Source organism: Oratosquilla oratoria, chromosome 30, assembly GCF_046742065.1.
Source record: "Oratosquilla oratoria isolate Oo_2021 chromosome 30, ASM4674206v1, whole genome shotgun sequence".
NCBI lineage: Eukaryota > Metazoa > Arthropoda > Malacostraca > Stomatopoda > Squillidae > Oratosquilla > Oratosquilla oratoria.
Window position 1 is genome coordinate 46,823,550 of NC_134806.1, and position 16,162 is coordinate 46,839,711.

Genomic DNA, 16,162 nt, shown 5'->3' on the forward strand with positions numbered 1-16,162 from the left:
ATCATGAACCATGCAGGATATTTTCTTGCTTAATGATGATAAGTATTCATGAAGTGGCTCCACTTTGTTTACCAATGTAAAGCAGTCAGCAGTCACCCATTGCTTGTAAGATATTTCATTTGGAGCTGATTTAACATTGTCAAGCAACTCAAGAAAGTTCAGAACACTTGTTCTCTTGGGCAGTCTTTGCAAATTTGCATCATGCAAGCTTCTTTTTCTGTACTGCAGACACTATAATCTATACGATCTTTGTATGAGAGACCTTTTTCTCCCAATGCAGCCAACTGTAATTTTGGGTTTTGACGATGTGTACAGACACAAAGAAAATTAATCCCACCACTACCAGCAAGCACACAATATGAAGGACATAATCTACCAAATGTGGAGAATCCTATTTTAAGATTCTTATCATTTTTTCTACTTCAAATATATCTCTTAAACTCCCAAGAGCCAGATGCTTTTGCACCTTCAGCACTGGTGATTTTCACACAATCCTTTTGGCCAGGACACATACAGCTAACCTCATCTGACTCATAGAATCTTCCAACTAAATCTTTGTGCTCTTCTGATGCCACTTTTCCTTTGCTCATGACTGGAATCTTTAGAGGGATTCCAAATTCTGGTTTTAGTAAACAGCTTTTTCTCACCATACATGTTGTAGTTTGAAAAAAACTTGTGGTATCTTTAATTTAGTATGGGGAGCAGTGGCACAGCAAGGGGGGGGGGCAGTCCGCCAGGGGGCGGAATGTTGATGGGGTGAAAAATAAAAAATAGAAAAAAAAATAATAAGAATAATAAAAATCTAAAAAAAAATCTTTAATTTTATACCAAAATGAGTTTTTAAGGTTGTAATATGGTACTATTTTTAAACAGATTTTTCAACTGTAACATCAGGACTGTGTCTAAAGCAAATTTTCTTAGCCTATGAATGCTTTCCTAACCTACATTCGCTTTAGACGTTATTCTAGCTTTCAGCCATTTTGTCAGCTATTCTAAAATAAATTAAAATATGACACAACAATGATGTGAATTTACGTAAATACGAGTGCCGGTAAAACCCAAAACCAGTAAGATATGACTCTATTTTATTTATTGATATAAAATGGCACAAATTAACTAACATATTTGTGTTGGTCTATGGTGGCAGCCATGTTGTAGGATTGATGGCTAGGCAAATTTTATATTCCTAAGTTTTAAACAAAATTCCTAGGTTAGGAAAAAATCCTAGGCTAGGAACTTTTGCTTTAGACACGTCCCAGTTTTATATCCAATGAAGATAAATATTTTAAGTTAAGTATTCCTGCTTTATATCAAAGAATCATTTTACTCCCCCCCCGCCTTACACCCGCCCTGGGCGGCAAAAACAGTTGCTACACCACTGATGGGGAGAGAGTCAATATATGTAGTAGGTGATTATGATATTTCTCAGATTGTGTTTCAGGTTTTGAAGCCTCACTTTCTGCCTCGCTATTAATATGAACACCATAACTGATCTCTAGGCTCACCTTCAAGTGTTTTTTGGCATCTGATAGTGAGTCAGGGATTGGAGATGGTTAAAGAAAATGGAGAAAAGTGGGAGACAAGCCAGTTAATGGCAGAGTTTGGAAAGGTGTGCAAAAGGAGAAAGTTGAAGATAAATGTGGGTAAAAGTAAGGTGATGAGATGTACAAGGGGAGAAAGTGGCAGCAGACTGGAAGTGAGTATTAAGGGAGAGAGACTGGAGGAAGTGGATAGTTTTAGATACTTGGGTGCAAATGTGGCAGGAAAGGGAGGAGTGGGGGTGGAGGTAGAATGTAGACTGAGAGAAGCAACCAAATGCCTTGGTGGATTAAAAAGTGTAATGAGAAATAGACACCTGGGAATGGAATGGATGCCAAGAGGAGATTGTATGAAGGAGTGATTGTGCCAACAGTACTGTATGGGGTAGAAACATGAAACATAGGAGAGGAGTTTGAATTTGTTTGAGATGAGATGCCTGAGAAGTATGATAGGGGTTACTAGGCTGGATAGAGTGAGAAATGTGGAGGTGAGAACAGGGGTGGAAAGGGAGTTGGGAGATAGTGTTGATGAAAGAGTACTGGGATGATTTGGACACATGGAAAGAACAAGTGAAGAAAGATTAGTAGAAGAGGTGTGGAAGGAAGAGGTAGAAAGAGTGAACATGAGGGGGCAACCTAGGATGAGATGGATGGATGGGGTAAAAAGGGCATTGGGAAAGAGGGGAATGTCTATTGGGGAAGGATGGGAGAAGATAGGAGTGAATGGAGAATGGTTGTGTATGAATGATACTGTGATGAATGAAAGGGAGTGGGTGGAAGATGGGGGTTAAGGGAGTGGGTGGAAGATGGGGGTTAAGGGAGTGGGTGGAAGATGGGGGTTAAGGGAGTGGGTGGAAGATGGGGGTTAAGGGTGTGGGTGGAAGATGGGGGTTAAGGGAGTATGTGTGAAAAAATAATTTGACGTAGCCCAAAGGGATTTCTCCCCATTTCTTCTCTGCTTCTGCATGAAGGGACATAGAGGGGGGTCACTGATTTAATGAAGTGGCCTTGCTGTGGATGTGCTGTGTCTTGTGACACTGCTTCTGATCCAGGGCAATGGGCGAGATGCAGGGATGACCCATCATTCAGTAGGAGCCAAGATAAGAGGGAGGGAATGGGGTGAATGGGAGTGGAGTATGCAGGGATGGAAAAGGTGGGAGTGGATTTTATGCCTTTGTTTTTTGGCTACCTCCCTTGTAAGGGGGGAAAAAGCCTTTGATATATGTATGTAAATATACATGGGAAAACTACAGTACAAGACAGGTAATATAGGATTTTTTTAGGATGTTTTTCTATACAAAATATTTCTCACTCACCTTAAATTTGCTTGTATCAACAAGCTGAACATCGACTCTTCTCTTCTGCAGCCCCTTCTTTGCAGCTGGAGATGCCATCTGCAGCTGCACAGGCAACTGCATTATCAAACTGAAATAAATATATCAAATGTTATCAATTAAATCTATCAAATCTATCCCTGTTTTTCACATTATTTTATGACTGGAGACTAATTTCTGCTCAGAGTAATGCTGATCACTACTGAAGTTTTACTATCCCTCACTTCTGCTGCCCTCCATAAATCTCTCTTTTACCACCTCTATAATTGAAAAACTGGTCAACGGTGATAGTATAGAATACCATATCCTGTATATTACAAGTTAATATGTTCAGTTTTCACTCACCATTTGCTTTGCTTCCTACACTCTACATCTCTCGTATGGATGCTCATTTCTTCCTCCTATGCACTCCTCTTTACAGCCACTGCCTCACTCACCTTTTCTTTCTATTGTTCAATACCCTTTCTTCTGCTTCTATTCATTCACCTCTTTTATATACAACTTCCAACCATTGTATGGGCAGGGGATTAGTAGTAACACTGAAGTAAAACAACGCTGATGTTGTTGTTGTTGTTGTCATTCCCTAGACTGTCTGTCCGAGCAGTCCCGTCTCCCCAAGGAAGGCCACAGCCGAAACTGGGTTTTCCCAGTCCTGGAGCTGCAACGTCTACGTCGTGGGACCACCCCCCAACCCCAAGAGTTGGGGGCCAATCAGCAGCAACTACCCCTGGCCATCAGCTCTACCCAGATGGCACCGATCCCCAAGGAGGAGCTACGCCTACCTGGGGGAGTACCACAACGCTGATGTTGTGCAGAACATTGTGGCTGAGTATCACTTCCAGTATCAGAACCTTGTGAAGAGTTTCTGAGTGGAGTGGAAGATAAGAAAAAGTAGCTACCTGAAATAAGAAAAAATAAAATAGTAATAGATACATAAATAAATACAGGAACAAAATAAATTAATAATAATAATAATGGTAAGTTTAACCATCTACAATAAATTTCTTAGGTATTATCCCAAACTAAAGTATCAATTTGCCATCCTCTAACAAAAACAGCTTCCATACTTACCTCCACTTCCTCTACCACCTCTCCATTGTCCTCTTCCTTTCCATTCTCCGTTACCTCTGTAATTTCCTCTTCCTCTCCACCCTCCTCCACCTCTTCCCAACCAGTTTGATCCTCTTCCTCCTCTCCCAGAGTTGTCAGCCATTTATACAGGGTGCGGCAACATAACTTCCTTTTTCAAAAAGGCAATAAAACAAGATGTATAAATCAGAAAGGTTTTAATTTTGTTTCATAATTATAGTACATATTTAAAGTTTTGTTTCACACAGTTTTGAAAATCATATCAGGTAGGTGACGTCCCCCATTGTCCATACACTGCATATACCGATTTCGGGTGTTTGCCATGACCCTCACCAGCGTATCAGCGGGTATATTGGCAATTTCTTCTCGGATGTTGGCCTTCAAGTCTGGTAGGCTTCTTGGGCGGTTGACATAAACACGGGATTTCAAATATCCCCACAAATAAAAATCACAAGGGGACAAATCGGGGGAACGGGCTGGCCACTCCAAATCGCCCCTTATTGAAATGAGGCGCTCCGGAAAATGTTCCCTCAAAACAGCCATCGATGCCCTTGAAGTGTGAGCCGTTGCTCCGTCCTGTTGAAACCAAATATCCCCTAGGTCCAATTCTTCAATTCGTGGAAAAAAATATTCCTCCAACATGTTTACATACCGGTCTGAATTCACTGTCACTGTGACCTCATTTTCTTCAAAAAACCAAGGACCAACAATTCCAATGGAGGAAATTGCACACCACACTGTGACTTTAGGTGAATGCAAAGGCCTTTCATGCAATTCATGGGGATTGGTGTCAGCCCAGTAGCGCATGTTTGGTTTGTTGACGCATCCAGTCAAATGAAAATGTGCTTCATCACTAAAGTAAACAATAGCGTCTTCAGGAACGTTTTCGAGAAGTGCCTCACATGCGTTCCTTCGTGAAGTGAAATCACGTACGGAGAGTTCCTGCACAATCGCCATCTTGTAAGGATGGTAATGAAGGTCATCGTGAAGTATTCGCCTCACTGAACGATCAGAAAGTCCAAGGGCAGAGGCATGTTTGCGCGCAGAACGCCATGGGGATTGCAAGACTGAAGCTCTCACTGCCTCAATGTTCTCAGGTGATCTGATGGGCCGAGGTACTCCAGTTCTTCGTCGTGTAGTACTCCCAGTTTGCCTGAACGTAGTGACCCATGTAACAATTGATTTCCGGTCCGGAACAGGGCCTCTCGGGGCTACATTGAAACGATTTCGAAAGGCGCGCTGGGTTGCAATAACAGACTGACGATTCGAAAAGTAAGCTTCGACGGCAAACGCACGCTCCTCACTACTCCAACGCATGATAGCGACTGACTGTATTTCCAAGAAAACTTTCAGAACGGCCCTGTCAAATGAAACCACGCCCACCCCGCTACTACTTCTACAGCCAGATTGCCACGCATTATAAAAAAGGAAGTTATGTTGCCGCACCCTGTACAAGGATGCCTATTGGGTGGTCTTCCTTTCTGTACACCTGTTATCTGTAAAGAATTACACAAAATACAGAATCCACATGTGAATGCATTTGCATACTGACTACTACCAGCCCATGAGCCTATTATATATTCATTCCACAAATTAGATTATTTTCTAAATGTATATGGACATCACTAACATTCTCCTTTTTATATTGATGTACTTTTTAAAAATCCATACAATTATCATATAATGTTTCATAATCTACATACAGTTTCTAAGAACATAAGAACATAAGAATGAAGGAGACTGCAAGAGACCATAAGGCCTACACTAGGCAGCTCCGTATCCATCACCAACTGTCATCCCCATCCATAAAGTTGTTTAATCGTCTCTTAAACCAACTGACAGTTTCAGCACTTACTAGATGGTTACTAAGTTTATTCCATTCGTCGACCACCCTATTAGTAAACCAATTCTTGACTATTTCCTTTTTAAATTTAAATTTGCCCAGTTTATAACCATTACTGCGAATCCTGCCCTTTTGTCTTAATATGATGACCTTGTTTGCATCACCCTTGTTAAAGCCTTTGATCCACTTGAACAGCGGCGGTGCCAGGAATTTTTAGTTGGGGAGGCTAAGGGGGGGCTGAGCAAATTTTGGGGGGGGCTAATAGTAATATGATAATACACATATATCATCCTCATTTCAGAAGGGGAGGGGGTTAATGGTTGAGCTAGCACTGATGGCTGACAAATCTTTAGCCCTGGCAATTAAAAATTCCACTTAATAAAATTATTTAAATGAGTGTTTTAAATTTTCAATTTGCTCATTTCAGTTGGGGGGGCCGCCACTGCACTTGAATACCTCTATTAGATCACCCTGCAGTCTGCATCTTTCCAGAGAGTGTAAGTTAAGGTGCCTAAGCCTCTCTTAGTAAGGCAAATTTCTGAGTCCATGTATCATTTTGGTCATTCTTCTCTGTACTGATTCTAGTGAATTGATGTCCATTTTGTAGGACAGAGACCAAAACTGTACCGCATAGTCAAGGATGGGTCTAACTATCGCTACATAGAGTTTTATAATTATCTCAGCATTTCTATTCGTTACCATCCTCACAATGAAACCTAATGCTCTATTAGCTTTATTCCTGGCACTAATGCACTGTTTCCTGGTTTTAAAGTCCAGACTCACTAGAACTCCCAAGTCTCTCTCGCACTCAGTTTTCTCTAAAAGTGTGTTATCTAAGCTGTATCTATTTTTGGGGATGGTCCCTCAAGTAGTCATAGCGACTATGTTTGTTAATAACTTTAGCAACCTTTTCTATTATTTATTTCCACCAAGAATAATGAATGTTATGTTAATGTATTATAATTTACCAAATTATTATCTACTTTTCTGCTATATTGTGTAGGTGTGTACTTCTAAAAATTTACCAAATTTTCAACCATAAACCTTATTGGTAATATTGTTATCTACAGCTTAACTGAAAATAAACAAATAAAACTTGATTCTAACCTCCCCATCCACGTAGTTCAAGAAATTGCAGAAGCAGTCTGTCAGTCACAACTGGGAGAAGGCATGAGATAAGATTACTCGACAGGCTCGATGACCATTGTCAGGTGAAAATAGAGGACCAATCTCAAATGACTATACACTGAAAATAGTATCATCTATATCAAACTAGCATCTTTAGTGCCTTGTCAAGGCATATGTGATTTATATTAAAAAATAATAATAATAATAATAATAATAATAAAATCAGTGAGACAATGTGACATCAGTTACAGAATTCTTCCTAACCTAACCTAACCTATCCTGCCTAAGTTTGAAACTCCAGCTTGTGAACCTTATGTCTGGTGGGTAGTCATCAAGCAGATGAGCAAACAGTGATGATGCAGGCAAAGCATCTGCCATTTATGACAAATACCATGCAAACATGGCAGCGGTTGTAGTAACCATAAAAGTCCAATTTTCTCCCTCCTACATAAAAAACTGATATGTTAACTTCATTTTTAAATTTCTCAAGGTGTCCTGAACTCATTTCTAAGGTTGGAAGAGAAGTGCCTTGCATAGCTGGGAACTAACCTACCTAACCAGGGAATGTGGCCCTTGGACCCCTTAACAAATCGGTCTTTCTGCCACACAAATTCCCTGCTTGGCCTTACTGCCTGACTACCTAAAGTCTTTAGTTCTTTAGTAAAGAACTGCGTATATACCTCACCCTTATATCTATAATCTAGCTTTACTCATACTGTTCAACCCTGGCCAGGAACACAAGCCTTCACTCACCTAATTCATTTTCCATAAAAGATAATAATTGTGGTTATGAATGTCTCACCATTAAATCATGATTATGGCACAAATTCAAGAAGCATCGGATTCTTTGGCAGGTGCTGACAATGTTGAATACACCAAAATTACAAAGCAATAATTTCAATCACAACCTATAATCGCGGATTAACAATTGGCTTATCCAAATGCATTGTGCAGTTACGAAGAGAAAAGCGGATCGGTAATTTTCCAATGATAAGTGTTAAAACATAAGCATTTTGGAAGAATAACCTTGCTACAAAATTAATCTCAGCGCCATTGCAATCAATGTTTGTGTTCGATTCTGTGATAAGACTACCTGCAACTTTACAGTAATAGACCCAATGAACAATTTACAGTTTCACCCAACCAACGATTTTGATATGAGACTTATGTTTCCAGTGAGAAATGTGGTGTACATCATTTCCGTCGCAAATGTGTACTTTTCAGTAATTAATCATTGAAGTTATGCACTTATGCCTACATCTCCCCAACGATCTGGGGGGACCTGTGGGAATGAATGTCAATAGAATGATTACAGAAAATAATAAATGAGAATATCACAGTACAGCTCTTTAATTCATATTACCTTTGTAGTGATGAGTGGATGCAAAAGTGTGCTGCGTTCAACAGTCATATTAATTTTTTTTCACTAAACTTGTATCTTACCTTTATCAGTGCCACGTTTGTTCACAACGTCAGTGTAATTGAATAACATATTATTATATTAATTTGAATACCGCATTCATATAAGTGAAACGATCATGTATATACCATCAAATTCTATAAAAACCTAGCAGGTAACACTTTTGGTGTTACCAAGCACACAAACGCGACGTAATCAATCGAAAATGAAAATATAATGTGCAGAATAACATATATACAGTATTTATATATATATATATATATATATATATGCATATATATATATATATATATATATATATATATATATATATATATATATCAACTGCTAGAGTAGGATGCAAATTAAACTCAAAGTAAATGGCGACAACATATAGAAAAAAAAACGAAAACGGGGATCACCATTGAGAGTAGGATGAAATGGCAGATTTCAATCGCTCTAGTCAAATTGTCAACAGCTTCATAACTGACATCGCTGTTACATTTCATCTCAAACACATTTAAACTTTTTCTCTCTGTCTCTTAAATTCCAATCACCCTTTCATACAATCTCTTTGTATCCATTCCTCAAGACATCTACTTGCTTCTCTCAATCTACAATTTACCTCCACCTCCATTCCTCCCTTCCCTGCCACATGCGACCCCAGATACCTAAAGCTATCCACTTCCTCCAGCCTCTCTCCTTTCAGACTTATTTCCAACTCACTGCCATCCTTTACCCTTGTACATCACATCCTGCTTTTATCCACATTTACCTTCAACTTACTCCTACCGCATACCTTTCCAAAAATCAATGTTTATAAATGCATTTTATTAACATTTTGTTTTAATTATTTTACTCTATTTGCAAATAGAGTAAAGGTGGCGATATAATTTCACTCAAGCTATTTACAGTTTGCTTGGAAGAGATTTTCAGAAGATTGAGTTGGGAAGGTAAATGTTCGAAGATTAATTGTGAACATTCTAATCACTTAAAATTAGTGGATGACATTATTCTTATTTCAGAAATAGAAGAAGATCTAGAAGATATGCTGAGTGATTTGAACAAGGAAAGTCTCAAAGTATGTTTAAAGATAAGAGTAAAAACAAAATAATGTTCAACTCAAAAGTTCAAAATAAAGGGATTATAATCGATGGTGAGAGTTTTGAAGAAGTTGAAGAGTATAATTATTTAGGTCAGATGCTAAAGTGACTAAAGATCTTGAGAATGAAAAAAAATATATATATAACAGTTGGTTGGATTTTTTTTTTTTTTTTTAATATAAGATCATGAGAGGCTCTTTACCTTTATGTCTGTAAAGTAAAGTTTACGATCAGTGTGTAATGCTAGCCATAATCTACGGATATGAGACTTGGAAACTTACGAAGGCAATGGAGATCAAGCCAAGGAGTGCACAGATGAAGAGGGCAAGTTGGGTGAGAGAGCAGACTGGAGTGAAAGATATTGCGATAAAAGAGAGGAAGTGGAGTTGGGCAGGTAAGTTAGCACGAAAGAACGATGAGCGATGGAGCAAGTGTATTACTGAATGGACGCCGCGAGATGGGATGCGTGCAAGAGGGACACTAGACAGAAAATGGGGAGATGAGATAGAGAAATTTGTAGAAGTGACGTGAATCATAGGATGGCATGAGGGAAACCTTAGTTCAGTGGTAGACTCGAAATGAGTGATTGATTAACTGATATCTTAAACTACGAAAAAAGGAGCAGTACTGACTTAGCATATCTGGGCTATGAAAAAAAAATACACTTACAAAATAATTTAACGGGAAAAGAAACCGAAGCAGGAGAAAAGGTGGGAAAAGAACAATAAAAGAAGTAAATAAAAATTATGAAGACGATAAAAACTATAGAATTACGTCCTATTTGAACACGATGCAGTTTTGCAGTTTGCAAAGGATACTAAACAGTGATTCCCAATTTCTTTCTGGTTGAATACCACGTGGAGGTCCTGTACCATCGCCACGTACCACCTGGTTCCAGAAAAAATCGATCAGATATCAATTTATTCTTAAGTAGAGCACACAAATGAACCAACACCAACAAAAACAGGTGGAGAACTGGCTGTGCCAGTGGGCCACTACAGGACATGTTTTCAGTTGTTGGCAACCAAATAACCAACTACTGAAAATCGCACATAACCCCGAAAGTGTTCGCGTACCCCTTATTGGGCCCTCACATATCACTTGTGGTACACGGACTGCAGTTTGGAACCTACTGATATAAAGAAAGGACCATAATATTAACCAAACTATGAATACGTTCGACTCACTAGACCAATACATGAAATATAAGATACCGCACGACAACGGCGTGAGATCATTCACAAGGTTAGAAACGTTGGTAGACTACAATCCAAAAGAACAACAATATCCAAAGGCATTCTTTTGAGTCTTCAGTTCCACGTGTTTACGAAATAAAAAGAAGATCTCCTTGCAGGGGATCCACCTCCTCTTATATGGTGGGCTTCCCAGGCCCGTACCTGTTCAGGAGGACACCACGGAAACAAGAAATAAAGCTAGAAAGAGAAAGGATAAGAGTGTAAGGGCTGTAAAAGGCATCATAGTAGCTAGCAAGAATAAGAAACAAAATATAATTGATATTCTGCGCCGGAGTGGGGAGTATTAACAAAATCATAAAGAAGTCCAACAAGATAGTTATGATGACTGTCCAGTTCTGAGTAGGAAATCGATCTCCTTTCCAGAGATCCACATCATCGGTCCAGTTCGGAGTTGCATGCAAAAATGTTCTTTTGGGTCTTCAATTTGTCATGTGCACGAAGTAGAGAGACGACCACGACCTCTTTGACAGGTATCTACTTCTTCTTTTCAGTCTAGTTCGGAGTCGCATGCGAAGATGTTCTTCTGGGTCATCAGTTCATGTTTACAAAGTCCTGAGTCGCATGCAAAGACATTCTCCTGGGTCTTCATTTCGTCATGTATACAAAGTAGAGAGATGACCTCCTTGATAGAGATCCACCTCTTCTCTTCGGTCCATTGACCACCACGTTGATGACTAACACGTTAGTTGCCAGTTAATTCCCCGGAAACGGACAGCTGTTGCGGAGTTCCTGCCGGCGCTAGAGCGGCAGCAGCAGCTTCGACGAGCAGCTTTTACTTGGTTTGACCGCTTGGACTGCCACCAGGAGCTACCTTGACTTTCGTATCAGTTTTTCTCGGCGTGGCCCACGCTCTGCGCCGAGGGAGACGACGAATATGGGGCGCGAAATCCTTATCTCCTTCAGGAGGGTCTTGTAAGTATAACTCCTCCAAGTTTGTGTGTGTGTGTGTATGTGTGTGTGTGTGTGTGTGTGTGTGTGTGTGTGTGTGTGTGTGTGTGTGTGTGTGTGTGTGTGTGTGTGTGTGTGTGTGTGTGTGTGCGTGTTTCACCAACATAGTCTTGGACCATGTGGTGGATTCGTGATCGATAGCTATTACCTTCCTAGATGAGAGTTCAGAGTTTAGATATGGCAACACACACACACACACACACACACACACACACACACACACACACACACACACACACACACACACACACACACACACACACACACACACACACACAATACTTTAATACTGAATATTGTCACATCACCTCTTTCTCTTCGATCTTTCAAAGTTGACAGACCCAGTTTGGTAGCTGCCCTTTGTATTCTCTCGATCTTGCTTATACATTTGACTATGTGTGGGGCTCATACCACTGATGCATATTCTAGTCTTGGATGGATCAGGGTTTCTCTTTTTTAATCAACTTTTGACCCATACAGTGAAAAGCCACTATATAAGAACATAAGAATGGAAGAGACTGCAAGGCCAAAACTAGGTTGTTCCATGTCCCTTACCACCTGTCACCTCTTTCCATAAAGTTATTTCATCTTCTCTTAAAACAATTATTTGTTTCAGCGCTCACTACATAGTTACTAAGTCCATTCGTATGCATATCTTCGTGTTTACTATCAGTTACTGATATGTGAAAATATGTTATCAATTTATAAATATAAACAAGATCATATCTCATGCGCATGCGCAAACTCTGGAACGTGCCAATATGTTGCAGGTGTTGTAATCAAAGTTAATTGATGATAAATGCCTACCAGTGTGCAAATCTGCGAGGTAATTCCTCTTCTGATGTTCTAATTTCGGAAATACATGTATTCACTCATTCATTCTAAAAATGTGAAGAAATGCAGGATTCCATGTCGGTGCAGAAATACTTAGAATAGCTTAAGCCTTAAGGCATTATCACACTCAGCTTCCACGGGCTTCGCCAGCACCGACAGTTGAGAGTTTGTTTGAGTAAAGACTTTGGTTACAATATCTTATTTTTCAAATCTCTAACCCTCAAACTATCTTTCCGAAATGAAATGTTCTTAGAAAAGTCTAGATTACTGTAAGCGAGGTCATATTCTAGTTATTCAAATGGAGATTGGAGGTAGGACGTAGAAGGAAAATAGCTCAGTGCGATAATCCCTTTATAAGGTGATATAACCCAAGCTCGAACAATGCATGAATTGAAATCTAATTGTGATAATTGAACATCAAGGATATAGATCAAGTTGGAACTGTACATGATTTTTAGGCGAGGTAGGATAAAAGTTGGAGAGTAGGAGACGGGACTCAACAAGCGTTGGTCCTTTCCTGTATACTACAATTAAGTAAATACACAAAAAGGTTAAATGTGAGGACGGGGCCTCCTTTACTAGTATGGCGTTTCGCTCGTTCTAGATTGTTACCTCTGCTCCCGGGTCGCCAATGTAGCTTCCTCTCCAGGGTCGTCAATGTTACCTCTGTGTGAAGTAAGCTAAGTGTCCAGCCTGAAGCGAGTGACAAGGAGAGGAAGGCATGGGAACTTTTTCACGAGGGGATTCAGAACACACCATTGAGCTCGCCGTGGTATGATTCCCTTAGGCACACTTGGAATGAACACTTCCGTGCTCAGTGCCGACGGCTGGTAGTGTTCTCGTCAGAATGTACCTGTCAGAACATTTAGTTCGCCGCAGTATGGTTCCCGTACGCACACTTGGAATGAACACTTCCGTGCTCAGTGCTAACGGCTGGTACTATTCTTTAAAGAACAGCTATCTTGTCGGAATATACCTGTCAGAACATATTCAGTTCGCCGTGGTATGACCTTCCCTTAAGCACACTTTTAGTAATCGTATAATGCAAACGGCTGGTATTCTTCCATAAGAATAGCTGGGATATTTAAAGTCAATCCCATGATTGATCTGTTTATATATATATAGATATATATATATATATATATATATGTATATATATATATATATATATATACATCTTAAGGCTATCGACCCACAAGGTCATTGAGCTTGGTGTGAACCTGCGATCTAGTTTAATTTACCATTACAGTTTCCACAAGAGTCCTGTTATGCGCAAATAAAACACTACTTTGTCAATAAGGAAACAGTCATTGACCAAGAGATTTGTCACGTTTAACTGAATATTGTTGAGTCTGCAATGATTTATAAGCGCCTGGCACTGTGTGTTGTATTTCGTACAGTGTATGTATGTGTCTTATAGAGAGTGTAGTGTTGCAGGTGTTGCACTGGGGAGGAAATATACCAGTAGTGTAAGGATCTAGGTGGGTGATGTAGGTGGCATTCATCTTCAGCCTTGCTATGGCGATTTCCTCCCGTCTATTGCTTCTGTATGATGTTGACCAGTCTGTTATGTGCTCCTTTTGTTTATGTGTGATATGGAGATTGCCCCACTGATGTTCCCAGTGGGCGTGTAATTGTTTTCTTAAGATTGAATTGAAAGTGCCCATGTCTATGGGTATATCTATAATAGAGTCATTTTCTAACGCAGGTTTGGCCACCGTGTCCACTTTCTCGTTCCTGGAGATCCCAATGTGACTGGGAACCCAAGAGAGAGTATTGGACTTGTTGGTGGTCGAAAGTGCACTAATGATTTTGCCCAGGTCAGAATCCCCCATTTGGTTACCTGACTTAATTGACTGTAATGCACTCAAAGAATCTGAGAAAATAACAAAGTTACTATGTGTGTTAGATTGAGCCTTTTCTATCGCTTTAGATATTCCGAACAGTTCGGCAATATAAATGCTCGTATGGTCCGGCAATTTGAACATCATCCGGGTTGTGGAGCTATAATTTATAACCCTGTCCCTGTCTTACGGCCACACTTGGAACCATTCGTATACAGTGCCCTGTGGTCAGCGTACCCCTTGATGACTTGTATGGTCTTCTGTCGAAGTTCTTCCACCGAACACGGTTTCTTGTGGAGGTCTTCGTTGATGTTGACGTTCATGGTGATCTTTTCCCACGGTGGTATGTGGAACGTCTTAAATTTTTCATTAGACCACAGTGGCACTGAATACTGCTCGCACAAGCATCGAATCCTGATGGAAAAGGGATTAAGGCTGGAGTTGGTAAAGTGGTCGTATTGGGACGCCGCCAGCTTGCAGGGATGTCGTGGAATACGAGGCACTTCGGTGTCGTAGCGGAATGTAAGAAGTTCGTGCCTGTAGTGGAGGTGGGAATATTGGTTTCAACTTCCACCCTCTCGACTCTTGTGCAGCGTAATGCTCCAGGTGCGAGCGCAAGCCTTCGTTTTGGACGATGTTCAGAGAGTAGCCCTAGCAAGTATGACTGTCCTTGACGAAGTGTTGCTGCTGTTTATACAAAATGTCGACGATACTATGTACAACAATGGTGATGAGATTCTTAATTATTTGTTGTTGGTATGCAATAATTTACAGTCTTTGTACTTTCTCACCTTTCTTTCTCACCCTACGCCTGGTAGGAATAATCCTGTCAGCGGCAGCTCTTCACTAGACTTCTCCATGCGTCTCTATCTTCATAGGTCTCTTTTTCTTTTACTTCTGGTAAGTTTGTGTCTCTTCTTTCTAATGCTACTTCAACACCTTTAATCCATCTGGTCCTGGGCCTCCCTACAGGTCTTTTACCTGTGGGTACCCATTCCAGCATTTGTCTTGGGTACCCCCAATCTTCCATTCTCATAACGTGTCCAAACCACCTTATCTTCCACTCTTCTATTATATCCAACACTGACATCACTCCTATTTCCTGTCTTATCCGCTCATTCCTTAATCTATCGCGTCTTGTCACTCCTCTTGTTATCCTAAGGGCTCTCATTTCGGCTGCTTGAATGCGACATTTTAATTTAGTGTTTAGGGACCAAGCTTCACTGCCGTATGTTAACACCGGTCTTAACACTGAGACATAAATTGTCTTCTTGCATTGAAGTGGAATGCTTTTTTCTCTTAATAGTGGGTACAAAATATTTAGGGTGTTGTTATATTTTGTAATCCTGCTGTTTATTTCAGTCTCCTGCTGGTTATTATCACTGAATTCCACTCCCAAATACTTAAAATGTTCGACTTGTTTTAGTTGTTGTCCATCAACTTTGATTCTTCCCTCAACTCGCCTTCTGTCGACACACATTACTTCCGTTTTTGTAACATTCATCTGCATCTTGTATTGTTTTAGCACATCATTCCATATGTCCATTTCAGTTTGTAGATCTTCCCAACTGTTTGCAGCTATAGCTATATCGTCAGCATACGCGAGCACCAGTGGGGTAATATTTCTCTCTCTTTCAATATCCTTAATTATCCTATCCATGTACATTATAAACAATAATGGAGATAACACTCCGCCTTGTCTAACTCCACACTTGACCCTAAACCACTTACCGTCTCTTTTCTCAGTCTTTACTCTACTTTCACTATTTTCATATAAACTCTTGATAGCTTTTATCAAACTCACTGGTACCTCGTATTCGTCGTGTTTGATAGCTTACCATAACTG

At 40.1% G+C, this 16,162-nt stretch overlaps 1 protein-coding gene across 1 annotated transcript in view; it reads left to right on the plus strand.

Annotated features, from left to right (window-relative positions):
* The first annotated feature begins 11,495 nt into the window (after window positions 1–11,495).
* The window catches only part of LOC143041319 (uncharacterized), a 30,667-nt gene continuing 26,000 nt past the window's right edge, over window positions 11,496–16,162 (plus strand). The window contains exon 1 of the mRNA XM_076213142.1: window positions 11,496–11,602. Within this exon, the coding sequence (XP_076069257.1) occupies window positions 11,565–11,602 (38 nt within the window). The 5' untranslated portion in view covers window positions 11,496–11,564. The remainder of the gene's footprint in view (window positions 11,603–16,162) is intronic.